We start from the raw sequence: 27,288 nt of genomic DNA, 5'->3' as shown, positions 1-27,288 counted from the left end.
CTGGCCTCGCCACTCGGGCCAGCTATTTATCTGATCGATTCTTATCAATGGGGATGCTAGCCCAGGATCGTTATCAGAAGACTGATTGTCTCTGACATTGCTTGAATGGTGCTATCGAGAAGCGGGTGAAGGCGAATTGGATGAGCAGCTTCCTGTACCGGTGTGCAGATGAAGGGAAATATTCATTTCTTGAAGCTGGCGTATCAGGTCGTCGCTATTACATTATTGTCAAGTATGAGGGCAAGGATGCGCCCAAGATTATGTTATTGCTTACGCAGATTATGAAGTATGTTGTGATTTGAGCATAGATTGTTTACTGGCTGGGAGATTTGTTTCGTTTGGGGAGTCGTGGCTGGGTTAGGTTAAGGTGCTTCTGGTGGTGGGCAGACTTTCATCTGTTGATTTACTCAGATACTTTGTGTAGTTGGAGTTGAATTCAAGAGGTTACAGTGATTATGAGCTTGAATTATACTGAGCCCTACTATCAAAAATAAATAAATGAACAGAACAATAGGTTCGGCTGCATTTCCCCAACTTCAAACAAACGCAAATAAATAGATTGTTTTAAGACAAGCAGAACCTGGTGGACGTTGATGACCAAGCCGGTCTGAGACTTGGTCTCAAAGAACCGAAGCAGCTCAGTGATGGCGTGCTGACGTAGCTTGTCCTCAACGTCGCGTCCAGAGCGAAAAGAGCGATAGATGCGGACGCGAATGTCCTGCTCCTTGGTCGAGCGACGGCGAGAATGGTAGCACTGGCACAGACGCTCCGCAAGGGTGACACAGCTCTCCAGGTGCTTGGAGGGAAGCGAGACGTCCTCCAGAGATGCGGCGAAGAGAGTCGGCCAGATACCCTGCAGAACGCGCTTAATCAGGCGCGTAGCGTCCCTCCAGCGGTGCTGGGACACATACAGCTGGACCAAGCCCTCGGTCGTGCTGAAGGAGGTCTGGTCGACGGTGCTGATGGAGCGAGACGCTTCGTAAATCATCTCCTCCAGGGTTGACTCGGACACGACCGAGGATGAATAGTTGACCGACTGCATCACCTCCGTCGAGGTGCTTTGGATACTATGCTGGATCTCCTTGTAGCTTGAGGACTGGATGTAGTTGGCATTCCTGTAGTACTCGGAGCAGCCCTTGAAGATGGACAAAGCCATTGTAGCCAGTCCTACGGTCTTCATCATCTTGGCAATTTCGTGGAAGTACGAGGCAGAGGCCTGGCTGCTGATGGCTGTGTTGCTCTGCTGGGTGTCCCGCCAGAAGCTGGACAGGATCGAAGATGCCTCGTATTCCCTCTTGTGCGTCTTGAGGAACTTGGAGTAGGCAAGGATGGACTTCATCTTTCTCTCTTCCCAAACCGAGGATACTTGGTTGCGCGTCTCCCCAGACACCCGCTGCCAGGTCTCAACGTAGGTGCGTTCGGCAAGCTCATGGCGTCCCTTGGTGACGCATTTCTCGGCGGCCCGCAGAGATGCGTCAAAGTCGAACTGGGTGGCTACTTCGAGCTTCTTGTCGTACTCGGTGTCTAGAACCAGAATGTGTCCAGTCTCAGCAACAGCTTTCTCATCGCGAGCAGTAAGCTTCACGTTGAGATTACTGGTTGTGCCATCGTCTCCGTCGTAATCAGTCCCTGTAATTTTCTTGAGGGAAATCATAATCTCCCGGACCTTCTGCTCTTCCCTGACCAGCTGGTAGTGCTCAGTCAGCTGTCTCAGGATAGTAGTTCAGTGGTTGGAGGGTGTGTCGAACATCAACCTCATTCTCCGGAACCGACGGCGTGTCAACCTGAACCGAGGCAAGAGTCGCCAGCTCCTTCACCTGCAAAGGACGCTCAACGGTCGCCAGCCAAAATAGCATCTGCTTACTTCCATAGTCGCCTCGGAGACCTGGAGGACCTGGATGACAAAGTCGTAGATGCTCGGCTTGGAACTGATTAGGGCATCCACTGTCTTGCGAAGACTATCAGACCTAAATTCGCCGCGGACGTACTTAGTAGCGAGCTTGGCCCAGAGGAAGGATCTGTTTGAGGCTTCGGTAATGCGACTGACAATGGTCTCTTACTCCATCTCATCCAAGTCAGAGAATGCCCCCTTTGGCTTAAAATGGCTTCGGACCACTGCGACAATGTCATCGAAGATCAGATCATCGGTGATCTGCACGCAGGCTTAACTCTTTCCCGCTTGTGGCTTCTCCGCTTCAAGGGCAATCAGCTTAACATTGGAGGCCTTGGAGGCCACAGAAGTAAGCTTCTTCAGGAGAGCAGCCTCTCCGCAAGTAGACTCATCGATGCCATCCACAACGAGGATAAGGTCCTTGGCGCCGTGAAGGGTTGCACCAAGAGCGCTTTTGAGAGCATTCCACAATAAGTTGTCATATTCGTCCTCGCTTGTGATGACCTTGCTGCGCTCGAAGGCTTCGCTCAGGATCTGGAAGAGCCCGACGTTTCCAATGCGCTTCGCGAAGAGCTGGTGAAGGATTGTACGGGTGACGGCACGAGGACTGGTCTCTGCGGGAATCCCAGAGTCTTTATTATAGGCGTTAGCATCAACTCGGTCGTGTCACCAAACGAGCAAATTATCACGTACTGATGGGAATCAAGAGTGTGTTGTAAGAGATACCGCCAATGGGGTGCTGCAAATGGTCGACAATCACAGAGGTCAAAACCGTCTTGCCAGACCCAGGCTTTCCCGCGACGGAAAACGTCTTGAGATGGCTCTTCAGGAATTGAGCGAGGTAATGGCCCATCCAGAGACAGGTCAATTCCTTGCGCTCATGGGCGAGGTGGGAGGTGGTCTCCGCAACATTGGTGAGAACGTGGTCGTCGGTCGCAAGCCACGATCTGTCGAGTGAACCTCGGACACTGATATATAATTAATAATTAATAAAGTGTGACGGATAGGAAGATAAAAGCATACCCCTGCCTCCATCTACATTTTCCTTCAAGAACTGGTGCCTCCACATGGAGGCGGACACCTTATCATAGGGCTATGCATCTTCTGTTGACACGCTGATACTTGAGAAGCTACTCTTTACCGGGTATATTTATTTGAACTAATTGAGACAAGCCTTTATAATGGACATTCCAATTGGATTGATCATTTATGTTTGGCCACCTTTCCCCTCCCAATGTCCTCAGCCTTGCCGCGACCTGCAGGAAACATTACAATGCCTGGCAGCAACATATAAACGCCATCTACAATCTCATTAGCCACACCATCCAATGCAAACATGATACAAGGAGGTTGCTGGCCGATCAAGGAATCCTACCAGTTGACTCTGCCATGACAGTTGTAGGGTTTCTGTAGCTCCGTCGGAATGCTCATGTCATTGAAAAGATTGTTGATAGATTTGGCTGCGAGTTTGTACTCCCTTTCTATTCTCCTCTAAATGTGTCTGTTTTCCATTGGAGTGATTTTTTTTCTTTTCCATTTCTCTAATTCAAGTAAATAGTTGATCCGGTGGATTATGGGTTCTATGGTGCCGGGCCCCGGCCACCACACTTGACGCCCACTGAGCGCCCTCGTTTCATCCGCATTGTCTATAGAATCTGGGGATTATTCCTCCTCAGTTCAAGGGAAGCAAGACATCGACGGCTGAAGCACTATAAGATGAAAGATCTGCTCTCTCTTGAGGATATAAGCCCTGGCTATGATCCTCAGCCAATTGACATTATCACATCAGCTATTATGGTTGAGGAGAAATAGCCTAGCAGGATAGGCTTAACAACACCAAAGATTGATCGCAACATATATGTTGAAGTCCTGGACAAGGTATGGGATGCAGTTGACCATGCCGCTCAGCATGCATATAGTTGCTTTCGGCAGGAGTTTCATGGATGGGATGAAGGTGGATAGTGGAGGGGTCCGATTTCTATTGTCGACGATTGTCGCCACATATTCAAAGATATATTGATCAATGCTAAAGACACTGGTGGAGAACGCTTGGTCCCGGTAGACGAGGTTTGGTATGATACATCGGACGGAGAGATCATGGATTAATCGGATGAAACCCTATTTCGTGGTCTACTATTAATGTTTCCCAGGAATACCCGTGACACTTGCTTGGAATCTCCAATACATTTGTTCATCCCCTTTACTTTTTATCTGTCTCTTCGAAGCCACTAGACAGTGACCGAGGACAGAACTGGCACATAAATGGATCAGAGCAACTGCGCCCTTGAGACAGCCATGATGAGAAAAGGCTCAACAGTTGAGCCACCTCGCATATTCGCTGCAATACAAAAAAATAATGAAAAAAACAAAAACATACAACAGCCGGGATTCGCTGGTGGTCACCCACCCAACTACTAACCGGCCGGCGTGTGGCTTAAGTACGGCTGAGCGGACGGGAAGCCCTGTTCTCCACACCCTATGGTCGTATGTGCTAGACTTCTAGTAAAGCAAAATTATATGTGCAAGCCAGCGTGCACAATGCAGAGGGTGAGCCATCACCCCACGTCGCGCGAGTCCAGCAAGCTGAGAACTTCATTATCCACATCCTGGTATATGAGTGATCATTGACTATTCTGCATCCATTTCAAACACCGAGTCACTTGGCATCTGCACATAACCACAATCTGATTTTTCTGTGATTACTGATAGGATACAGTGTGCCTGGGCCTATAGCGAATAGGCTAACCCGACGCTATTCTCACGGAGTACAGGCATTCACCAACAACGCAAGATGTTGGTATACTTTGGCCTGTTTGAATATAGGGCAGGAACCCCCTTCGCACAGTAGATAGCGTAGCGCTGGCAGGTCCAGCTTCTTTCTTTCCTTCTCCATGTTAGTATTTCTATAGAGAGTCTACCAATGAATTTATATTGTTCGACACTGTCACAGCTATCCTTTTGTCTCTGGCATCGCCCTATGTTTCCTTGTGTTCTCCAGACCATTCATGATTTCTGGATGCTGTTTACATATACTTTTGAAATAGAAGGTCTAGTACGTAGGGTGTAGAAAATAGGACCTGATAGTCCGGAGTAGGGTAAGTTAGCGCATTTTATGCTAGTGCGGATATTTGTTGGACATCCGCAGTTGGATTTGGATATCAAGATGATATTCAACATCCGCAATTTGCGGAATTGGATGTGATGACCACACTTAAGTCGACGATATGCCGCAGCTTAGTCTCGTATCATTAAAGAATGGAAGGTTATCAGGAGAGCTAGATAGTAATAGAATGATCGATAGCCTTGGAATAGCTTTGACCTTTTTATTTGCTGTGGGCTCGTCCTGTAGGTCTGTTAAGTAGGAGTGGGTGTGCTCAGCCCTGCTGCGATGTTTTACCTTCAATTAATTACAGTGTTTATTATATAGAAAGTTGTTCTGACATCTCGAAGATCAATTCTCATTAGCAGAACAGGGCTGCAGTGACCTCCATTTCAGCCTCAACCGCTCCAAAGATGAAGAAATTTAAGCTGCTCAAATCCCTCCCCCATTACATCCACCCCAGGCCCCCGGATTAAGTAAAAGCATGGAGGACGACGTTACACTGCAGTTTTTGACGCAAATAAGGAGTGCGCACTCCCAGGAGGACCAAGAACGCTCTGCCGCACCACCGCACACCGAAGAGGCAACGGCCACGGCCTAGGAAAAAGCTGCAAGCAACACGCCCGATGACGCTGCCTCAAGATTAGACTACTGGTGGGAATGGGATATACTGGGCCTGGGTCTTGCGCCTGCGATCCTGGTTGCCACCATGGTCATCCTATGCGTGTACGATGGCAAAGAGTAGCCCAGCTGGAGGTATATGTCGCTGAACACTTTGCTCTCCTGGTTGAGCACGGTAGACAAGGGCTGCATTCTCTTCCCTGTTAGCGCGACCTTGTCGCAGCTCATGTGGGTGTGGTTTGCAGAGCGGAAGCGCCCGCTGTCGGGCTTGACGGTCTTTGATAATGCTAGTCGTGGCATCTATGGAAGTGCAAAGCTGCTCTGGGCACTGAAAATGCGGTAAGTGTCAATTAATAATATCCTAATAACTGAGTGGAGGTTGACAGCTATAGCCATTTCGAAGCCTTGGGTGCCATTGCGATCATGCTCGCTCTTGGGTTTGAGCCGTTCATCCAAAACCTGGTGCATTACTCGGCCAGCCTTGTCGAGGATGGCTCACAGCGTTCCCTCCTGGCGAATAGCTCTGATTATGACAGGGTTGAATGACAGAAGCACAATGCTCTTTGGATGTTTGTATCCGTTGTACTCTCCTTTCCCACCCTCCTCATCGCGAAGATATGACATGAACAACCTACTACATTGATCCTACACTCAAAGCGAATGTATACAACTCCTTATTCAACACGGATCCCGGCCAGCCAAGGTCCATCCCACAGTATACCTGCTCAACGGGCAACTGCACCTGGGGCCCAGTTCCCTCGCAATGCGCGCCCTCTGCTCCAACGTCACATCCTCCCTCGAGGAGACATGTGAAAACTACAACGACACCTCCGGAATTCCGGTCTCCAACTGCACACTCACGCTTCAGAATGAAGCATCAGCATGGCACGCCACCGGCACCCAAATATCAAACTCGATTGCCTTGATGGTTAACACCACGGAACAGCCTATAGTTTACACCAACGCTACATTGCCGGTCATTCAGCGCGTCGAAGCGGCAGAAGCCAACGCCGTAAACGGCACAGAGGTATCCAAGGCGATCCTCAATAATCCTACTTACGCCGCAACCGAGTGCACCCTGCAACCGATCGTTCGCAGTGTCAGGGCATCAGTCAGCCGCTCCCGCTACAAGGAAGATAATCTCGCAGAATGGACAGGAGCAGACGCGTTCAGCCAAAACGAGACCGCAATTGTTGGGTACACCTTTGTCCCGAATTGGAACGAAAGCCTAGGCGTGCACTCCGGCCAGAAGTTCACATTGTCCCTATTTAGCACCTTTACCATAGCTGACTTCATCTCCCAGCTTTTCTCTGGCTTTGCGGCCGCAAACAGCATGGCCTTGAGATTCTACCGAAATTCGGAATCAGAGTCGTATGCGACAACCGATGTGATTGATTTGCTTCTGTACGGAGTATGTGCGGCGGGCGAAGGGCATTGAAGCACAGCTGCATACAAAGGAGGATAGGGCAGCGCTTATTCAGTAGAGCCTATGCCTGTATCCACTAGCCTGGATTTATATTCAATGAAGTTATGAATTGTTGAAATTGTCCAGACTACCTGGGTTGAACACAATCCTCTTCTTTCTTTCTCTGCGATATTCTTTCTTTCTCCTCTCTAGACTGAATGTTCTCGTGGAACCGCTACCTAGTCTAGACAGGAATCCAATCCATTAGTTCTACTGGATCGAGTACCGTCACATAACATCCAATCTCCCATTATTTATCTTCCATTTCCTGCATGAGCTTGACGTCTGACCCACAGATCGTCGACATACTCTAATCAGCACCACCAAATCGAACCAACCGACTGGACGACACCTGATCGAGAAAGGTAGACGACAAACCAACGAAAAAGAAGAACCAAGAACAATAAAGATAACGAATCATGACTCGACCCAACGATACTGTACCTGCCGGTGGAGCTCTTACTGACAGGAGCAATGGAGGGGCAGCAAGGCGATTGAGTCTGCTGTAGAGTGTTTACTAAAACTAAGTAAGAGAGCTTCATCGCAGTACGATAAAACCTCTCCAGAGCTCGCTAGATCGGGCCGATATTTATCAGATCCTCATTAGTTACCTGTATTACTCGCAGCCTAGCTCAATAGAGTTCCAATTGTTTCCATCCGATATCCGGTCAATCAAGTCATCCAGTCCAAGTAGTGGCAGCTTATTCAGTAATTGGGAGGTTGGGGGGCGGAGTAGCGCACATAGGGACCGTGGTTAAAGCTAATATAGCTAGCGAGGCCGATGTCCCGTGGAAGCTCCCGGGGATGAAGATACTTTACTGTTGGAAGTGTCATATGGAGTATCTTCACGGATGGGAAGGAATTGGTCATGGTAGCCCGTGAGCCACGGTTTGCTATTGAGCCTCATTATGTTAGCATGCGTATATACTTTCTGGCGACACCAGCTGTTAGTGTATGTGTGTGTGCGTATCTATTTTACGTCGAGGGACGAGTCCTTCCAGGTGATTCGCCATTCAACACTAAAGGAGGTATGAGAGTCCTCGCCGATTCAAGTTCAAATAATGTCTGTTCACTCAGGCTGATATGCATAATACATCACAGCAGGGTGAGGAAATATTATTTAATGAATAATTGATTGTTCAGATCGCTATGCTGATATATTCTTATACATCCGCAGTGTCGAAGTTGCGAATAAAGTCATAGTAAAACCTGACAGCGTTCAGGTGGTCAAGAACGCTTACACGCTCATCAACAGTATGAATATTGTCCAGCCCCCGGCCGACAGCTGGTGTCCACCTAAAGACATTGCGGGAAAGGCCTGATAGTATCGTCAGTATGTATGACATGCCCATAACCAGAATGAGACTTACTGAGATAATGCCTAGTGTCGGTATTACCAGTCATGATGTCTCCCACTGGTACGACAGTCTTATCTTCTGACGCAAAAGTGTGTCGAATTGTTCCCGAGAAAACATTCCACACAGGACCACTGGCAGGAGACACCGGTGCGGCTTCGGCTTTTGTGGCTCTGACGACAAGAGTCCCGTTGTAATCAGCTTCATCACGGCGCATTAGACCGCTGCGATATAGCATATCGCTGGGATGAAGCTCTGCGACATAATCCTGATATTCTTTGTCGCCTTTGAATGCGTCCACCCAAAGGCCATACTTCTCGACAACGTCCGCAATCACTTGAATAGCCTTGTGTTGAACCTGTACGGGTCTCTCATGGTGTGCAACACGATAGTTGACGGCCAAGGTAACGACCTCCGGCATGGCATTTATCTTCACTCCGCCCTCAATCAGATCAATAGCCTGTGAGGTTTGAACAACAAACCGGTTCAACGGGCTAGCGCCAGCAAATTCAACTGCGAGTCCATCAAAGTCATTATTCCGTAGTAGCTCTTCGACCTTTGGCTGGGTGTTAGGAGAGTAACGCGCTTGACAAACTAGACGTTTGTGAATGGGGCTGTTCTTGACGATTGTAGGCTCATACGGGTTAGACTCGAGCGCGACAACGATTTCAGAAATGATGCCGATGCCAGTATGCGGTAGGGGGACAGAACTGTGGCCGCCCTTGACATGGAGCTCGAAGAAGAGATTGGTATGGCCCTTCTCAGTGATTGCAGGGTGAACATATACGGTCTTATTATCTAGAGGTCCCGAGCCAAAACCGCCCTCGTCAAGGATAATAGCAATACTGTCGCCGCCATATCTGTCCTTGAGTACCTCGCTGATCCGCCCAGCACCTTGGTTGAGGCCAACTTCCTCGTCAAACCCGAATGCTAGGAGGAGAGTCCGTCTGGGCTTCCAGTCAGACTCGGAAAGAAGACCCTCGACGGCGGAGAAGATGCCAGTAAGACTGTTCTTGTCATCGGATGCACCCCGGCCCCAGATATATTTGCCGTCAAAATGAGCTTCGAAAGGTGGATAAGTCCATGTGGATGCATCAGCAACGGGAACCACGTCCTGATGAGCGGTAAGAAGGGTTGGTTTCAGAGAGGGATCAGAGCCTTCGAGTGTGTAAAGCAGCCCAAAGGTATTAATCTTCTCTAGCTTTGCGTACTTATGACTTGGGGTGGTCAGCGGCGAGGAGAATCTTCGGCGTTGGCTTCCAGCTTACACTGTAGGATACAACTTTTGGAGAACAGGGAAAAGCTTGTAGAAGGGAGCCCATCGCTCATCCTTGCCAATTTCGCCCAAATTATCGTAGGAGACCGACGGAACCTGCACAATGGCCTGGTGACGTTTCACCTGTCGTTCCAACGCCTCATCTGACGAGAATAGGCTCACTGCCGACGGTAACCCATCACCGGCAGGATCAAGAACAGGGGGTAGATCACACGTGAATTCAGGACTGAGATTTCCAACTGTCATCGGCGTCTGACCAAAAAAGGGCAGCACGAAAGCCGAAGCACCAGCAATGCAATTTGCCAGGAGCAGGTAACAGGAAGGGGCCATATTTCTACATGAGTTTCAGAGCTTAGCTAACATATCACAATATAACCTGATAAATAATGACGAGAAAGAATAACAATGCTCTAATAGGGAGGGGGGCCTTTTGAAGAGAGAAAGAGTTGGAGAAGAATAACGGGCAAACAACCGAGTCAGTCAAATAACTACAGAGTAAGTATTTATATATGATGATGACATATCACCAACAGCTTAGAACATTTCATTATAGATTCGGTTAATAATGCAATACGACCGACCCTGTCTTCACTTGGAGTATCATGGAGAGGACCTAGCTAGCAGCTAATACTCTGCGTCCATGGCGCCATTATACGTGGTTTCGAGTGTTCTTCGCCCGGTCACCGTTGGATATCTTCCGATTCGGTATTTCTTCCTCTTTTGAATGGAATATATGATGACCGCCTATCTAAGAAGAGGGAGACCTTATCCGACAAAAATTAGCAGGGTCATTCCCGCAGCTCCTGGACAAGGACAAAGACCGATGACAATATCCACTTCTTACATGAGAAATATCCAATCCAATAGCACGCGATTGATGTATACAGATCTTGGCTACACAACGAAGAAGCGTCTTCTTGCGGGGAAGATAAATTGGGAACCGGCTTATAGTTCGGAAAACCGGCCGCTCATGAATCCCATGCTATTACGATTGAGACCCGAGATAATCAGCGGAAAGAGCGCCAGTATGTCCCTTTGACAAGCGCTCACGAGCCCCAATTCGACTTCCCCTCATTGCACCTTTCACCCCATTCTTGCGCCATTTCCGCCATCCGCAATAAGAAATTTAGCGATTGGTAAAGACTAGTAGACGAAGATACCCTAGACAAGCCAAGCTTGAAGCTCTCCAAACTTAGATTAAATGGCTTCGAAATAATGTCTAGGCCAACCCATCTTTCGACTTACAACGCGTCCTTTTGTCATTGCGAAATCCCCTAGACTCGTCTTGCATGGTCGAGATAACGTCTGCATTGATCCCTGACTTACGACATGCTCTCCAATCATCGCGAATGGCTTAGAGATGCTAACTGTGGCACACCTTTCCTATTCAAAGGCCAATTTCCGGCAGAGTGGATGTGCCTTGTCCAGGTAGAAGACTCTTATGTCCTGAGCAGAGGAGTTCTTATCTGGGACCACCTTCCTCGCCGTGCCGGTATCATTTGGTTCAAGCATTGCATAATTCCCATCTACCACCGCGAAGGACTCGGGAGATACCCGGCTGGACATAATTTAAGTAAGGAAGTATTGACTTCAGCAGCTGTATCTCTGTCGACAGCAATCCTCTAACCAGCATGGCACAACGACAAGAACCACAGAAGCTCCCTACTGAGAAGGTGCAGCCCCCAGAGGTCAAGGATCTAGACTCAATTGATAGAAATGAGGTCGATTATTCCAACGAGTCGCAATATGACTTTGATTCCGCCGAGTTCAAGAATATCCCTGAGTTAGTGCGGACTGTTGTTGGCTTCGAAGACAACCCATCACTTCCAGTCTTGACTTTCCGCTCAATTCTTCTATCAGTGATATTCTGCGCAATCGGTAGTGTTGTTTCTCAATTGTCCTAGTAGGTCTCGCTGGCGGCAACTTGGCACCAAACGCTATGGCTCACAACCTACTAGCTTTCGAACAAGTTACGCTCCATTCCCAGTATTCTTTGTAATTCTGGCGTCTGACCCTCTCGGTCGTTTCCTCGCACGTATCCTACCTGCCTATAGGGTGTCATTGGGAATATTTTCATTCTCTTTGAACCCGGGTCCTTGGTCAACTAAGGAGCACGCAATTGTTGGTATTGCTGCCAATGCTGGAAGTCAAGGTCAATGGGCTAGTAAGAGATTCAAATCTGTCCAAATATGTGAGCACGTCTAATGTCAAAAGCTTTTCTGCCCACGAACGCTGCCTTGTACTATGGCATCACCATGAACCCGGCAGTCGCCTTATTCTTTGGCTGGGTAGGTTTAAACTTCTATACAGACCAAAGCAATATGCTTATTAAAGGCCAGGGTTGTTCCTTGCTCGGTTTTGCATTCGCTGCAATGGGTAGGTACTTCGTGGTATCCGTCAGCGAATCTGGTAAAACTGACCTATCTAGTTCGGAAAATTCTGATAGATGACCCCGAATTCATATTTCCTCTGTCCTTACAACAGGTGACACTCTACCGAAGTATGGATACCAAAAACAGATACGACCAGAAAAGAGCGCGGGATCAGGTGAAGGCACGTCTTTGTCACAGCAATAATCACTTTTTTCCTTAACGCTGGCTAATTTCACACTGTCAACAGATGTTTTGGATAATACTCCTGGCTACGTTTGTTTGGCAGTTCCTACCAGAATACCTTTTTCCCTTTGTGGCATCTCTGGCTCCGTTATGCTGGTTTGCTAGTCGCAGCCACACTGTCAACTTTATCGGAGCAGGCCGTGGTGGTATGGGATTGTTAAACATAACCCTTAATTGGTCCAATATCACTTCGTTAGTTATCACGTATCCCTACAGTGTGCAAGTGATTATCTTCCTGGCATTCGTTTTGACGGTGAGTCGATGTAAATGCCCTGCGTCGAAGTATTACTCTCTGATATCTTCCAGTGTTGGATCCTAATTCCTATTGCGTATTTTGGGAACCTTTGGGGGTCGCCGACTTACAATATCATGTCTAACGGTGTATTCCTGAAGAACGGGTCAGACTATCCGTTCAACGATCTAAGTGGGCATTTCGCTATGACATTTTGGGACGTATGCTGATGGCTTTCAAGTCTACCTCGATCCGAATGGCATGCAGCATTTTAACGAGACAAAATATGATGAAGTAGGCCTTGCCTACTCGGGAGCTCAATATACGTGGCAGATGTTCATGGTAGACCCACTTTCTGCATGGCTCCATTCCTTCTTTACTGACATCTTCGCAGTGGGTGGCCTCGTATATGTCTTCCTATGTTTGGTGCGGTCTGTTTCTAGGCCCCAAAATCCACAAAATATGGAAAGCTAGAAAGCAATCAGGATCTTATCATCAGGATAGATTGAGGTATTTACGCATGGTGCCAATCTCGTATAAGGATATTCTAACTAACCTATGCTAGCCGAATTATCCAACGGTATCCTGGTATCACGAAATGGTGAGATCCTCCCTTTCTTCGTTACAATTTTAACTAACAAGCATGACAGGGAGTGGGTTGCGCTTACTCTGGTACCAATCCTAATGCTTCTTGGTATCGCTGTTTCCAAGACAATCTACATGCCTATCTGGACGTACTTTATAGCATTGGGTTTTGGTGCAGCGGCAATGTTACCGATGAGCTTTGTATATGCTATGTCGGGCTTCTCCATCAAGGTCGGCTACTTCAACGAGCTTCTTTATGGATGTGAGTTGACGGAAGCTTGTGTTTGGTTGTTACATCCAACTGACAAGTTTACTTGCTCAGATATGATTGACGTGAAGGGTTCATCACGACATCCTTTGGGCCAGCTTGCTTATCGAATTATCTCCGGAAATGTGTGGTACGATGCTCGTACAGTTCTAGAAGATCAAAAGGTTCGATTACTTACCCTGCCATCCATCAATTATAAAATATTGATTATTGACTACAGGTTGGCCATTACCTTCACCTACCTCCCCGACAAGTTATCGGAATCCAAATTATAGCCAACATGTTTGCGCTACCCATAAACTACGGCGTTATGCGCTGGGTCATCGCCACCAAGTTCGACTACGTCAGCGGCAGGGAGACAGACCCCCTCGGCCAGTGGACCGGTCAAGAATTCCAATCGTACAACACAGCTGGCATCCAGTATGCTCTTGTTGGCCCGCGGAGGCTCTTCGCTTCGGACTTTTTTAGACCCATCCTCTGGGGCTTCCTTGCAGGCGCGCTTGCCCCCTGTGTAATGTGGGTGTTGCATAAGAAATTCCCTCGCGCTCGTTTCGATCTGTGGAATACGACTATATTCTTCGCATCGGCAGCAGTCTTCTACGGTAACCTTAGCACTGGGCCTTTTACGACATTCCTCGTCGGTACTTTCACCAACTTCTTTCTCTATCGATATAGGAGGGTATTCTGGAATAAGTGGGCTTATATCAGTGGTGCAGCGTTGGATACTGGATTCAACGCGAATCTATTGTTTATCTTTGTCTTCTTGGGGACAACTGGTACCAAGATGGTTCATTGGTGGGGTAACAACGCTGATAGTATTGAGAGATGCTTTGCGTTATAGAGATAGGGTTATAGCAATAAGAGTATATCTTTCGAGTCAACGAAAGTATTCTTTACCTGAGATGAATCTTGTATACGCTTAGACCTTTATCTCTTATCAAGCTTATCAATCGATTTATGGCCGAATTCCACTGTTAATGATTTAGGCTTTGCGTACGATCCAGTCAATTCACGACCTACCTACTCCGTAACTACTAATGATCTTCCTAGAATGGGCTCTTCCCCTGCCCATCTTTACTATATCGATAGACAAGAAAGAATCAGGATTCAGTACCTATATATATTGGAGTATTGCAATAACGAGGTTAATCGTTAGTGGCAATTTGCCCAGATCGACCCCCCTCCCCCGCCTCGAGACTTTCTTCTATCCATTTCAGTTTAGCTACATACGTATCTACAATACAACACCACGGCTATGCAAATAGCTGAATCAAGCGAGTCAGACCAAGGCTACGGTAATAAAGAGAAGGAACCTAAACTCGAGATCATCAAGGGGCCGTCCACCGGGCCGAAGAAATGATCTTTTCGTCTCTAGGGTTGTACAAGAGATTAATGTAAAAGAAAGGGAGAACGTAACCCTAATTTTAGGACTCCGCGCGTTAACCTCTGTTTAGCCTCGCTAGAAGAATTAGAAGTTAATAAATAGTTAGTCATATTTGTCTCGGCTCAACATCTGATCTCCGCCCATCGCACTGAAATGCAAAATTATCTTCGATTTCCGATTTCAAAAGCCACGAGACATAGAAAAGCATAGAAAGGATAGCAATTTTATCAAATACATTGATCCAATTCATCATCTCCTCTTTAAAGGATGTGATACCATCCAAGAATAAGCAAAGTCCTTTCGGCAGACATGGGCAAACCCCGAAACTTGCCCAGTACACGGTTATTTCTCATCAATGGCAAGCAATTTTGGAACGAACTATCTGGCAACAAATCTCTGTCAACAAGCCCAGGTTCGTTTGAAAAACTAAATCAGTTCACTTCTGGCGAGTCTTATCGACGCGCAAGGGTGGGTATATTCGATATATTCTTTGGGGACCAAGCGTTGAAATGCGCAATTTAATTGCGAAAATCAAGGGAATTATGAGGTCCACGCGAAGCTTCTACCAGACTGGTATCACCAGCAGGGTCTGAGCTCTATATTCAATATGTTCTGGCTGCTCGATTCATGGAAGGATCAGCTGTCCAACATGTCGCTTTCGTTCTGGTTGAGAGATAATGTCTATCTGAGTTCTGAAATTGAACAGGAGACGGAGTCCCTAACTATTGACCAGCTGTGGAAAATGAGTCAGATGCCTCATATATTGCATTTCACTGCCAGAAATTTTCAGGAAATGTCAACTTTGCCGTTTGTCAAATGGTTCTAGTTGCACGATCATGAAGAAACCCGGTGCGACCATGGGCATCCTTTTGTATACTCAACTGTCTCCCACATGTCAAGCATGCCTTTTAGGAGGTGTCAGTATATCCTACCAAAATGCTCCATAGGCTCTATACGAGTAGAGGAAAAATGGCTCTCTCTCTCTCTTTTTTTTTTCTTTCTTTTATCTAGTGATTTTTGCAGAGCGTTGACATCATGTCGCAGAGGTTACTGATAGTCTCCAGCTCGTACCAGGATCGGTAGAAACATTCACATATTCTATTGCGACTCACCTAGAACTATCTCTCAACCTGGCCCGTGGTGCAGCAAACTACCTCTCACCCAATGGACTGGATGAATACTCCAGCACTTTTCGAACATTCAGTATGCGACTTCGAGAAGTGCATCTTGAGAATGTCCGGGTAAACAGTACATTACACAAAGTACTGGGAAGGGGATCTAGAAGAAGACACCTTTGAACCATGGGAACATGACAGTGAATATTATGCTAAATGCGGACTCGTCAAGTGTCATCAAGTTGATAAGGTGTACGTAGCGATAGGACACGCTGCGCAGAAAGTGCCACATTTGCAGAAATTATAATCCTCATTTCGAGGCGAGATTGGCGAAGCGGGAAGTAATGAATACTTGAATTTCACAAGAAACCTGAGAACAGGACAAACCAGGTTGAACATCAGCACTGAGTGGCAGTACAAACTAGGAGAAGGGTTGGTATCTGCCTGGGGACTGAAGGGTGAGAAGGCGGATAAATCCCGAGATATATGGTTGTTGTCATTGACCAGTTGCCATGTCCCTAGAGCTTGTGAGTGCGCTATGTACCACTTTTGTGACCCCAAACCAACGCTCGATCAATGTATGCTGAGAAGCCGGACTTTCCAACCTGATGTATGCGGATAATATTAATGTAATACCAAGCAAGCAAGTCTTCATTGGGCCACTTTTCAGGTGCTGGCATTCCCGTAGCATCAATTAGATTTCACTTCGCCCTCTTCGCAAACTATCTCTTCTGTGTACATTCCTTGTGGAGTATCCCTCGTGTAAAGTAAGACTGCAGCATAATCTCGTCAAGTGACTGTACTCATTACCATTCCTTCCTAACTATTATTGCCAACTACATTGGTATTTTATAGATAGAGGCAGCCGTATCATTTTTAGAATTTCGTATAGAGCGCCAGAGTGGCAAATAATATAATTCGTTATGAGTAGCTTGATAAAGGCACCACAGAAGAGAACATTTTTGATATACAACTTCTGTTTCGATAAAATAGTGTGGATTCTACTGCTGATGTAGAAAGTATATATATTCAGACTTTTAGGACGCTAAACATAGAGACAAAACAGGGATGCCCACATGTTATGATTACTCAATCTAAGTAGACTAGCCTAGCCATTCTCATCCCACTAAAGGCTGGATAGATTACGATACCTCAATGCAGTAAGCACACCCAGGCTAAAGCCCGCTACGATCACCGCTTAGAGCCGGATTACATTTATACAATTAGTTCAACATGATGCTTGCTTCCACAGCCATATCGTAGCAGTACATACCTAGGAAATGTCAAATTTGTGCTGAGAGTCAATGACCAAGAAACTTACCATCAGCTTGCAACATGTAATCATCGCAAGTACAAGGGATACCAGTTTGGGTTGGACCTGGGGCTGAGAGAGTAGCAATTGAAGTCCTCGATGCTAGACCCGTGGCACTTGGAAGGCCATCCCACGGAGTAGATGTCCCTGTGATTAGTCCGGTATAACAGGAAATCAAGGATATGGAACCAGTAGCACTGACAGTGGAATAGCCGGAATATGATCCGATATTTCAAATGCTTGTATGCCTAGAGGGTTGCTTGGATTAGCTCTAGACTGCCCATACTCCAAGAAGAAGAGCTCGTACAATAGCCATGATTCAAGTATAGATTGCTGCAGTTTTTGTTCAACGCCGGATTGAGAAAAAGGAAGTCGCTAAGACTAATTCCCTGTTCCATCGCGATGACCTGGCAGTAATCATTTCCTAGAAGTAAAGCAGGAACGACGGGAGGTTTGAAACCCTCATTGAATATATCTAAATACCTCGTGACCAGCTTCGATCCTCTAACCATGATTTTTTGGAAAGAGCAAGCTGACTACTTTATCACATTTTTCCGTCCTAGCCAGTAGGTCTCTCGGGGGGTATATTCTCAGGGCAAATACCTCGGCCGTCCTTTGAACATCAAGCAGGAGGCTTGATGTCATTTGTATAGAGTTTCAATTACTAGGCGCTGGTCGGCATTATATTTACTTTCCCAAGTTCCCCATCACATGTGAGCAACGCCAATCCATTGGCGGGGTGTCATATATGAGTCATTGTAAGGTACTGTAACGACACCATCGATTTCCCCATAAACTGGACCACTCCTAATAGAACGCCTGGCAACTGGCATATTTACCCTCTACCGGCGTCTTAAAAATGTCTTCACCATACGATGTCCTCGTCACCGGTTCGGCTGGCCATCTCGGCACCGCTCTCATGCTCACCCTGCCCTCCCTGGGCCTCAAACCTCTGGGAATCGACATCCTCCCTTCTCTAACGACATCAGTCGTAGGCTCTGTTAGCGACCGCGCTTTTATCGCCTCTATTCTCGGTTCCAACCCCATCAAACACATCCTTCACACTGCAACACTGCACAAACCGCACGTATGCAGCCACAGCAAGGAACACTTCATCTCAACCAACATTCTCGGCACTCTAGTCCTCCTGGAAGAGTCATCCAAATTCATATCCCGAATCGAGAGCTTCGTGTTTTTCAGCACGACTAGTACTTTTGGCAAGGCGCTGGATCCTAACCCGGGATCACCTGCCGCCTGGATCGATGAATCTGTGACCCCCGTGCCGAAGAATATCTATGGTGTGACAAAAGTTGCGGCGGAGGATATGTGCGCTCTGGTGCACAAGGGGAGCAAGTTGCCGGTGTTAGTTCTCCGCACGAGTCGCTTTTTCCCCGAGGAAGATGATGATGAAGACCGGCGCGCTGCTATGGGAGATGAGAATTTGAAGGTTTTGGAGTTGGCTTATCGGCGATGCGACATTGAGGATATTATCAGCGCGTCGGTATGCGCAATGAGAAGGGCGAGGGAGATTCAATGGGGGAAGTATATCATCAGTGCACCGCCGCCTTTTGACAACAATGCGGACACACTTGATGCGCTGAATCGGGATCCAGCGGCGGTGTTAAATAAGATCTTTCCGGAATTGGAAGCCCTGTTCAAGGAAAAGGGTTGGAAGCACCTCGAGAGAATTGATCGGGTGTATGATTCCAGCAGGGCAGTTAGGGAGCTGGGATGGAAGCCTATGTATACGTTTGAGAAGACGGTGGAGAGGTTGTTGAACGGCGAGGAATGGAGGAGTGAGTTGACGGCAAGAGTAGGCAGAAAAGGATACCATGCTGTAAGCACCGGGGTCTATACGAAGCGATAAGCTCCGAGCTCTGGAGTAAAGGGGTATCTCAGCAAGAGCCCCCCCAGGGGAGTAAGAGTGTAAGTAGTCTATTGGAATCTGTCACTGAGTACCAGATGTTTATAGCTTAACCAAGCCGTCAATACTGTAATAAGAAACCAAAGTGCCCTCCTTCCCTGCTGCATTTTATCTCAACAACGGTGTCAATATACACCCACTCTTCTGCACTGAGCAAACCAAATCGATCCCCGCTCCAGCCTCCCCGCATCGTCACTTGAGACTGATATTATAAGGTCTATTACACGTATAAAGAAAGGGCCTGTTGCCCGTATAAGGGAAAGGAATGCTTGTTTCTCATCTCCGAGACTGCACTTTTTTCTGATGGAATTGAGGATATCATTTGCAGTATCATTTTGATACATTACCTGTGCTTACTCGGATGCTACCGATAACAATGCCCGGAAAGTGGCCAACAAGGCTCGGCCCTCAGCGTCGTACCTGTAAACAAGTTACCAATCAATTCATCCTCTCGAATTCATGGAGTGGGGCATGCTGGCTAAACTCGCTTGCTTTTAAGCAAGCGAGTTTAGCCAGACCAACTTTCTCAGCAATCCTTCGACAAATCCAAGTCCGCCTTTCCGTATGGGAAAATTGCTTCTGCCTGCGAACATAAGCGTTTGTACGTTTCACTCTTACCGATCCTTGAACATCCCTGGAGCTGTTTGTTTCTCCTTGTGCAGTAAGTCGCTGGATGAATTGATTCTCGAGGTTGATTATTTATAAGAAACATATCAACTCCCGTGCCTCTCGTCATTTCACCCTTGCTCAGTCTGCCATGTGCAACACGGAGGTTGTTGGAACACCTCACGACGATGAGAGTGGACAAAATAATTATATCTTAGAGAACGAGAGGAAACGACTCCGTCAGCATCTGGGGCTCAGCCCAGAGCCTGGTGGTCTATCTGATCCGCCCAAATTCCAACCTTTGTTCTTCATTGAGAAGGCACCTGATTCTCCCAGGGGAGCCAAATGCAAGCTTCCCATATGCGGCAATAATATATGGCCCAGAGAATTACGTCTCGCATTGAATCCTGCGATGGATTTCGGTCAATGGTACAGATCGTCAGCTGGTGAGTCAAAATGGCCAGCGCCGCTTATTTTGTTTTCCAAAACATGACAATAATGCCTCATATTCAGACTTTTACCACATACGATGTTTTGAGAAAATAGCCGAATTTTCCCAGGCAGATTTCCTTGATCGAATTCAACCGTTGACCCGGCACAACTGGAATCTGAGAGATCTCAAAGCGGGCAGTATTTTGGATGGCAATTACCTCGTGCCTGGTGGAGTAGAGCGGCTAGTCCTGGAATGGAAAATAACCCTCGGGAGATGGATGGACAAACGCGACGGAGTATACGATGAATTGAAAGATCGTTTGAGCCCAGAATTTGATGCGTTATTGCGTAACGCGGGGTCTGCAGGATACCGGAACCAGGGGATGCCAGAATGCATGGAATGGTTCGAGTACAACATTCTTTCATCTGACCTCGCACCTTACGAGAGCGATGGCCCTGGAGATTTAGAGGAGTGGAATTTATTTGCAGCCTACCTTGACAAGACACCAGAGGCACTTGGAAAACCACACACATTAAGCACTATGCTCCAGCACTGGGAAAATGACTTGGTGAGTCTAATACAAGACCCCGTTTATGAATAGACACTGATCGCAATTAAAGGCCCTTGCTAGGAAAGAGGAACTAGAACTAGACGAGGCCCAGCGTGAGGCCAGACATCAGCTCGGTGACAAAGCAGTCAGAGCCCTTAAGCGTCTGTCCATCATCCCATTGCCTGATACTAGTGGGAGTCATGGTCACAATGGCAAGCAGCTGCTTGGATTCAATTAGTTCTCTTGTGTAAATGATGCAATCAAGAATTTGCCTGTTGAGGTATCGACAGGCCGATCCTCTTATGCCTCTGAGGATTGTGTTCTCTCTTTGCTTGCGCATTGTGTCACTTTAAAGATCGACCAGGTCATTGACCAGGGTCGTCCCATATGAGAGCTTCATACATTCGGCCTCACCGATTTGTTGCCTTTTTGCTAGAAATCTGGCATTCATGCTATTTCTGATTTCCTGATAGAAAGAATCTTCGTGACATGGTTCTTATCCAGGTCCCTGGATCAGCTGGGTATGATATAATATAAAACTTAAGCTATAGATTTCTCGGACATGACATTAAAGACAAAGTGGGTACTTCAAGTACTGACTGACAACACTCGGTAGCGAGGGTAATTGAATACTCTTGTGTATTTGGAATCTCCAGTACCACTCCGGGTATCAACCCAGGAGAGGTGCATCGGATCTGGTGTGAAAGCTTTTCCTTTCTTGTAACAATTGGGAAAGAGAATCAGGTCTTCTTGTACGCCAAAATGGATGGTACATATCGTCCTAATATCCCGAGATATACAAAGGAAGATCTGGATGTGCATATCAAGCCGTATCTAGAAGCACACATCACCCAGACTGTCCAATTTTTGGCTCTTTACGAGAATGCTGTCTCCTGTTCTTATGTTCCCATGTAGACATTGACATAGGTCGCCCATGGGCCGGACCCCTGGCCCAAGGCCCGCCCATAGGCATGCCCTGGTCTCCCACAGGTCCCCCATAGACACCTAAAGACACCTTATTTGGCCTGATTCTTTTGCATAAGTCGCTGATTCATCTAAATTGATTAACGTAATTTATCACCGAGTTGCGCATATCACCGAATTGCGCGGTCGGCGGCGGCGCATACTAATTACTTCGTAGGTCTACGTAGTATCCTCTCCATGTTATAAAGCATGCCGAATCTATTAAATCTATTACTATCTAAGAGGGCATTTTAATCCATTATGGCCCTCTTGGTTGCAATTGCTGCACCGTGCAGGCCGCCGTGATCTTGAATGAACTTGATTAAATAAATAAATAAATATTCTACATATTCATACCTTCCATTTATGCCCGGTCACTAGCGGTGGGGTAGATGCCCGTCTCCCAGCCGGCTTTGTTGCTGATTTTTTCCCAGAATTGCCTGTTTCTCTATCGTTCCTCTGTCAATCCCTTCTCCTGCTGCTATTTTTGCAGATTACCATCACCAGCCAGCCTATAGTCATTATTGTCCGGCTCGGCAACATGCATAATCTCTTCCTATAAAACACAAATCCGCCTCCAAGAGATGCTTAAACTGCAGTCAGACGAGCAATGGATTTACAAGACATGGCCGCGCAGGGAGGCTTCCCAAGTTTTTTGGATATGAGAGTAGTCAACCTGTTTGTGTCTGCATTTCAAGCAGAGCTTGACCATTTGAACAATGTGGACATGACAATGGAATCATGGCTACGAAACCTCTCGGGAGTTTGGATAATGGAGAAAAACCGTCGCGACAGCTTATTCCGGACAGATTATGCGGAGGTTAACTGGACGCTTGTGAGTATCTTGACACTGGAATGGATTCTGGCAGGAGATTATGACCCGTTTAAGGCCTGTTAGCGCGGCCCAGGAAAGCTCAACAGGGATTGATTACGACATTTGTGTGAGCGTTCGACAGTTTAAAGATATTTATACGCTACTGGTTGCAGTCGTGACAGATGATTTCGGAAAAGATCCCCATCTTGTCAAAGACCTCTAGGGAAAAGCAACAACATTGTCAAAGACTATAATGTCAAGATGTACATAATTGGAAGAGTGACTAGCTGTGCTATTCTATAACCTGCGCGGCACTGTATCGGCAATATCTCTGTGACTTCCGCGAGCGCTGCTACGGCCATTCATTCTCCCCTAACATCGGCGTCAGGGTCGCCAAAATATAATTTGCCGGTGTAGGTGATGGTATCAGTATCCAATTGGTGCTGCTGGAGACCTATTTGGATTCTAATTTCGGAATTTATTGCCATCTGAGTCTGGGTTATTGAATGACCATTTGATATGTTTGAAAAGATCAATAGCGCCAGAACTGTCCCCAGAAAGACACAGGGCAAAAAATGAAGGGAAAAACAAAAACATACAACAGCCGGGATTCGCTGGTGGTCACCCACCCAACTACTAACCGGCCGGCGTGTGGCTTAAGTACGGCTGAGCGGACGGGAAGCCCTGTTCTCCACACCCTATGGTCGTATGTACTTGCCTCTCAGTTAGAGAGATATATCAAGCGTTCTTTAAGTGAGTTAGAGCGACCAGATGTGAGCCTGGGTGAGTGCGCTATTATTATTTAATCAAGTTTATTGTCCATACCGATCCCTAGAGTTATGATAGACCCTTATTCGTAGACTTGAGGCTGATAGCTATTCTACAGTTTCTTATCCCTATAAGCTCCTGAGGCACTAGCCTCCTTCTATAATCTTTCTGATCCTTTTACTCGCCCCAAACCACCTGTATGCGCAGGGCTTTCGAGCAGAGTGCTCTCCTTGTGTTTCAGAGCAGGGTGGGTGGTCTAAGCTGGGGATTCAGCTTAGGCTACCCTCCCTGCTATCCTTCTCCTGTTCTAATCGCCTCTTACAGTGCTTTCAGTCCCCATTCATTGTCTCTTTGGGCCCTTTCTGCCGTTTGCTGAGAGTGTGCTCGGGGTAGAGCTACGCTTGTACTAGCCAAGAATTGTAACAGCACCCTGGTAGCTCTGGGCTCTCCTAAAAGCCGTCCCTGTGGGTGTTCCTCTTCAGCAGTGGGTCTCACAACTCCATCTAGCTTCAGATCCCTGTAGAGCTTGTTCTGTTGGTGTCGCCATTTCCGGCATTTGAAGAGAAGATGGTGTATTGTTTCCCTTAATAAGCCACAATCTCTACAGGTTGCATCCTCTTGGGCCTTGATTTGATGTAGATATACTCCAATAACTGCATGTCCTGACTTCAGTTGAAATAGCGGCTTGCCAGATGCTTGGGAGCAACTGCAGCTGTTGGGTTGAGCTGCCAGTTTTTCCGTGGCCTGTACATTCGTTGACCTTGTTGAGATCGTTGGCTGAGCTCCTTGGTGAGCCATCTCTGCTTCTGTGTTGTGATGGCTTCTGTTCGGGCTCTACAGGCAATCTCACGGTTTGATTCCTGGTTGAATTTTGGACAAGAAGACATATGACCGATACTGCTGGTAGACTCCCCACCCCATGAGTAGCATACGTCGAATTGCCCGGCGCCATGGAAATGAGTTCTCGCCAGGTCAATTGCCCCGATGAAAACAGGGACTGGAGAACCCTGAGATTGCAGCAGGACACAATATACCTCAACTTCAAAATAGTAGTCGAGACATGTGTGTGATTACTGAATGGTAGCCAAATCCAGCGTCCAAATAGGAATTCGTAATTCTTCTTCTTCTATCACTATGATGTGCTGATATTCCTCACAATAAAATATATACAATTCTGCTACAGAGGATCTGCATGAGTATACACCCTGCAATAGTAAGTCGTCTGTGCCCCATGTCCAGGTGTCTACATAATGCCCCAAACCTTGCGGGCAATAAAGAACCTAATCGACACTTAACAAACTACAGCGCCTCAGCACTCAACATAACGTCGATTCAAAAATCTCCAGCAGCCAGTGCCTCGGCCTTGGATGTGCTGTTTGGATCCAAATACGGTTTCTCGCCAATACCAACCGCCCGGTGGCCGAATCGTTCGCCAAGACCTTCGTAGTCAAATGTGGCAGTGTGGAAAGCACATCGATTATCCCAAATGGCTGGAGGATATTGATCAGAAATAGTTACTCGGGGGGAAATGAAAGATATCTGTGAGACTTACCGATGTCATTGGGATTCCTCCACTTCAGCCTCACCTGGAGGTCATGGTTCTCGAGGATAGTGTTGTAGAATTTCTTCAGCAGCTCATCTGACTCACTCTCGCTGAGCTCATTGATATGTTTAGGGAATGGCCCAACGGCGAAGATGCTCTTCCAACCAGTGACCGGGTTTGTTCGTACGATGGGATGAACAGTGGACAAATCCGAGCCGATGTTCAGTGGGCTACCCCTTGCCTCAGTGTAGACCTTGATATTATCAGGATCCATCTCAGCAGCCTTGAGGAATCCAGAGCCAGTGTAGGTTGCCGTCAGGCCCTCAAAGAACTTCTGATATGTTGGTGAGAATCGGTCATAGAGCTCATATCCCGACGCCCAGAGAGTGTCACCACCAGTCTTGGGTAACTGGGTCAAACGAAGCGAAGTGTAGTCAGCCGGGGCGGGTTCGAATTGAATATCCGAGTGCCACTGGGCCGAATCATAGCGACGCTTGTTGGGCTGGTTTTCATGGCGGAACATCTTTTTGCGGGCAAGCGAGCTGATAGTGCTGACCTGCGCGTCGCTGACACCAAATTCACTGGTGTTATTAAGCACCGGGTGGATGTGCAGAGTCGAGTCAGCTGGCTTGCCAGCTAGCTGCCCTAAGCGCTGCACCAAGTTCTTCTGCAGCTCATCAGTGAGGTTATCTTGAGCACGGAAAAAGACGACACCCCGTTGAGAGACTGAATAGTACATGGTTAGAGCCAGGGCTATTGAATGAAATACGAGCATTTCCTACTTGTGATAGCAAGGTCCCGCACCAGCTCGTCTGCATCCGGGGCGTTCAAGAGGTCGTCGACAATGTTGACATTGTGGAATTCACGACCAATGGCCGGCGTTGTTTCTTCAAATGAGAACTTATCTAGCAATCCACTCTGTTGTAATGGCGCAGGATATTGCCCCTGATCAGTGCCGGGTCTCTCATTGGGCGCAGAGCGCAAGGGGAGCGAGGTGTCTGAAATTAGAGGAGCCATGATGATAACTGGCAATGCACAAAAACGGTATTGGAGACCCGGACTCAGTGTTTTATATACATTTCCCGCCCGGCACTCCTAGATCACGCAAGTACCACAGGCCATTGCGACTTGATCCACCTTATCAGTATTTAATCCTGCGCGGGGCCGTCTGGATTCATTGATAAACAAAATACAAGCTCTCTAGATGGAAGCCGATCACGAAATACCAGCCCCAAATCACACCTACCATCAGATCACATAGACCTGCCAACCAGCCTTGCGCCGGAACACCGACAAATCAGCCTCCACACACGTATGGAGGCCAATGACTGGGCTGGCGCCTACCGGAACCCCGCCATGAGGATCCGCGCGGAATCTCCCACGAAACCGCGCACCATTGAGAAACATCCGAGACCTCACAATTTGACACCCAGGGCATAGACATGGATAACTGCGACACTCAGTGCTTCAGCGCTGCCATCGTCAAACAACATCAGCATGGCAAACAGTGTAATACGAGCAATTGAGTTAAACAACCGCTTAGCGACGCCGCGCACCTGTAGATGTCTTCATGTAAATAGATTCTTCTTTCTTTCTTTCCTCAGATTCGATATTCCCGTCAACGGTTCGGTAGGAATATCATGTCACAGGCTGCGCCTGTCGCATGAGCGATATGTTTAGTAGGCCGGAGAGGATATCGGACAGAGATATCAGGAGCTATCTACCCGCACTGCACGCATGTATGAAGCGCCTGCCTGGGCATTCGTTCCTTTCTTTTTCGACGAGATCTTTTGTACCAAAACTAGTCATTAGCATTCCGGGCCTAGCTCTTAATATATCATTTCGTTAGTATCTACTATTCCGAGGCCGTGACAACTGTTGGGTTCCTTGTTGTGGCATAGGAGGATGGCCAGTAGGGTGTCGATTCCACACAATCCCATGCCCAAGATCAATTCCCTTTGGTTGTGCTTAAACCACCAAATTTTGGACCAGTGGTGCTAGACTTGGATTCTGGGACTGTGAGACATACTTTCCGATGTTTGCAACTCATTCAAAGAAAGATTAGTCTGCACTGTCCGAAGATAAGAACGCGCAAAATATCTCCGTGCTTTCATAGACCTTTTGCAGGTCAGTTGCAGGGAGCAAAATTCTGGAGCGTCCAAAAACTGGCAATTGCTTGCACCAGTTCCGGGAAAAATTGGCGATTAGATAGGACAAATGGATGTACCCCAGCAGCTGCCAATGAGTGTGCCATTTTCCCTGTTGGGTCAAGCGACAGTCTACAGTCCAACACCAGCCTTTTGAACGATACCGAAATGCCCTTCAACTGGAGACTTTACAACTTTCAGCGTCACTACTGACACCTTCGACCAACCAACCCACACACAAAACAACCCCAGGTCCAAGCGACAAAAGAAACCATACGGAAAACCTATCCGGCCCAGCAACCACCTTGATTACAAAACTAG

General features: G+C 47.3%; 10 protein-coding genes across 10 annotated transcripts; 6 read left to right on the top strand and 4 right to left on the bottom strand.

The window, feature by feature from the left end:
- Positions 1 to 484: 484 nt before the first annotated feature.
- EURHEDRAFT_406055 (uncharacterized protein) lies at positions 485 to 2,960 on the bottom strand (the record flags this gene model as incomplete). Its single annotated transcript, XM_040780437.1, has 6 exons — positions 485 to 1,705; positions 1,865 to 2,018; positions 2,061 to 2,115; positions 2,170 to 2,523; positions 2,585 to 2,851; positions 2,915 to 2,960. The coding sequence occupies 6 exons, from the start codon at positions 2,958 to 2,960 to the stop codon at positions 485 to 487; spliced, it is 2,097 nt and encodes a 698-aa protein (XP_040635084.1).
- Positions 2,961 to 5,751: 2,791 nt separating this feature from the next.
- On the top strand, positions 5,752 to 6,158 carry EURHEDRAFT_381070 (DUF3176 domain-containing protein; the record flags this gene model as incomplete). The annotated part of the gene is made up of 2 exons (XM_040779364.1): positions 5,752 to 5,951; positions 6,005 to 6,158. The coding sequence occupies 2 exons, from the start codon at positions 5,752 to 5,754 to the stop codon at positions 6,156 to 6,158; spliced, it is 354 nt and encodes a 117-aa protein (XP_040635083.1).
- Positions 6,159 to 6,375: 217 nt separating this feature from the next.
- Positions 6,376 to 7,050, top strand: EURHEDRAFT_406054 (uncharacterized protein; the record flags this gene model as incomplete). The annotated part of the gene is made up of 1 exon (XM_040780436.1): positions 6,376 to 7,050. The coding sequence occupies one exon, from the start codon at positions 6,376 to 6,378 to the stop codon at positions 7,048 to 7,050; it is 675 nt and encodes a 224-aa protein (XP_040635082.1).
- A 1,190-nt stretch (positions 7,051 to 8,240) lies between these two features.
- On the bottom strand, positions 8,241 to 10,038 carry EURHEDRAFT_546759 (M20 family metallopeptidase; the record flags this gene model as incomplete). Its single annotated transcript, XM_040787466.1, has 3 exons — positions 8,241 to 8,395; positions 8,448 to 9,649; positions 9,701 to 10,038. 3 exons carry the CDS (start codon positions 10,036 to 10,038, stop codon positions 8,241 to 8,243), a joined length of 1,695 nt encoding a protein of 564 aa, XP_040635081.1.
- Positions 10,039 to 11,339: 1,301 nt separating this feature from the next.
- EURHEDRAFT_464995 (OPT family oligopeptide transporter) lies at positions 11,340 to 14,249 on the top strand (the record flags this gene model as incomplete). The annotated part of the gene is made up of 13 exons (XM_040784995.1): positions 11,340 to 11,611; positions 11,667 to 11,872; positions 11,923 to 11,996; positions 12,048 to 12,084; positions 12,137 to 12,255; positions 12,328 to 12,576; positions 12,630 to 12,747; positions 12,797 to 12,897; positions 12,950 to 13,065; positions 13,121 to 13,156; positions 13,206 to 13,402; positions 13,463 to 13,572; positions 13,629 to 14,249. The coding sequence occupies 13 exons, from the start codon at positions 11,340 to 11,342 to the stop codon at positions 14,247 to 14,249; spliced, it is 2,256 nt and encodes a 751-aa protein (XP_040635080.1).
- A 2,881-nt stretch (positions 14,250 to 17,130) lies between these two features.
- On the bottom strand, positions 17,131 to 17,731 carry EURHEDRAFT_406051 (uncharacterized protein; the record flags this gene model as incomplete). Its single annotated transcript, XM_040780435.1, has 3 exons — positions 17,131 to 17,180; positions 17,229 to 17,366; positions 17,527 to 17,731. 3 exons carry the CDS (start codon positions 17,729 to 17,731, stop codon positions 17,131 to 17,133), a joined length of 393 nt encoding a protein of 130 aa, XP_040635079.1.
- Positions 17,732 to 17,960: 229 nt separating this feature from the next.
- EURHEDRAFT_416450 (NAD-dependent epimerase/dehydratase family protein) lies at positions 17,961 to 19,558 on the top strand. Its single transcript, XM_040782952.1, has one exon. It carries the CDS (start codon positions 18,079 to 18,081, stop codon positions 19,084 to 19,086), a length of 1,008 nt encoding a protein of 335 aa, XP_040635078.1. The 5' UTR covers positions 17,961 to 18,078; the 3' UTR covers positions 19,087 to 19,558.
- EURHEDRAFT_508631 (uncharacterized protein) lies at positions 19,542 to 21,255 on the top strand. The gene is made up of 3 exons (XM_040785896.1): positions 19,542 to 20,195; positions 20,263 to 20,750; positions 20,803 to 21,255. Exons 1-3 carry the CDS (start codon positions 19,901 to 19,903, stop codon positions 20,968 to 20,970), a joined length of 951 nt encoding a protein of 316 aa, XP_040635077.1. The 5' UTR covers positions 19,542 to 19,900; the 3' UTR covers positions 20,971 to 21,255.
- Positions 21,256 to 22,305: 1,050 nt separating this feature from the next.
- On the top strand, positions 22,306 to 22,732 carry EURHEDRAFT_406048 (uncharacterized protein; the record flags this gene model as incomplete). Its single annotated transcript, XM_040780434.1, has 2 exons — positions 22,306 to 22,530; positions 22,565 to 22,732. The coding sequence occupies 2 exons, from the start codon at positions 22,306 to 22,308 to the stop codon at positions 22,730 to 22,732; spliced, it is 393 nt and encodes a 130-aa protein (XP_040635076.1).
- Positions 22,733 to 24,609: 1,877 nt separating this feature from the next.
- Positions 24,610 to 25,837, bottom strand: EURHEDRAFT_381065 (TauD/TfdA dioxygenase family protein; the record flags this gene model as incomplete). Its single annotated transcript, XM_040779363.1, has 3 exons — positions 24,610 to 24,767; positions 24,830 to 25,546; positions 25,603 to 25,837. 3 exons carry the CDS (start codon positions 25,835 to 25,837, stop codon positions 24,610 to 24,612), a joined length of 1,110 nt encoding a protein of 369 aa, XP_040635075.1.
- Between the last annotated feature and the right edge of the window lie 1,451 nt (positions 25,838 to 27,288).

Source organism: Aspergillus ruber (genome assembly GCF_000600275.1).
Source record: "Aspergillus ruber CBS 135680 unplaced genomic scaffold scaffold00035, whole genome shotgun sequence".
Taxonomy (NCBI): Eukaryota; Fungi; Ascomycota; class Eurotiomycetes; order Eurotiales; family Aspergillaceae; genus Aspergillus; species Aspergillus ruber.
The sequence above is the reverse complement of the archived record's forward strand: the minus strand, read 5'-3'. Positions and strand labels throughout refer to the sequence as shown.

What these genes read in the sequence shown, in the direction of transcription:
- EURHEDRAFT_416450 (XM_040782952.1), top strand. Translation starts at nt 18,079, where the DNA reads ATGTCTTCACCATACGATGTCCTCGTCACCGGTTCGGCTGGCCATCTC.
- EURHEDRAFT_508631 (XM_040785896.1), top strand. Translation starts at nt 19,901, where the DNA reads ATGTGCAACACGGAGGTTGTTGGAACACCTCACGACGATGAGAGTGGA. An exon ending in ATGGTACAGATCGTCAGCTG is followed by an intron (nt 20,196 to 20,262) that starts GTGAGTCAAAAT and finishes CCTCATATTCAG; the next exon opens with ACTTTTACCACATACGATGT. An exon ending in AGCACTGGGAAAATGACTTG is followed by an intron (nt 20,751 to 20,802) that starts GTGAGTCTAATA and finishes TCGCAATTAAAG; the next exon opens with GCCCTTGCTAGGAAAGAGGA.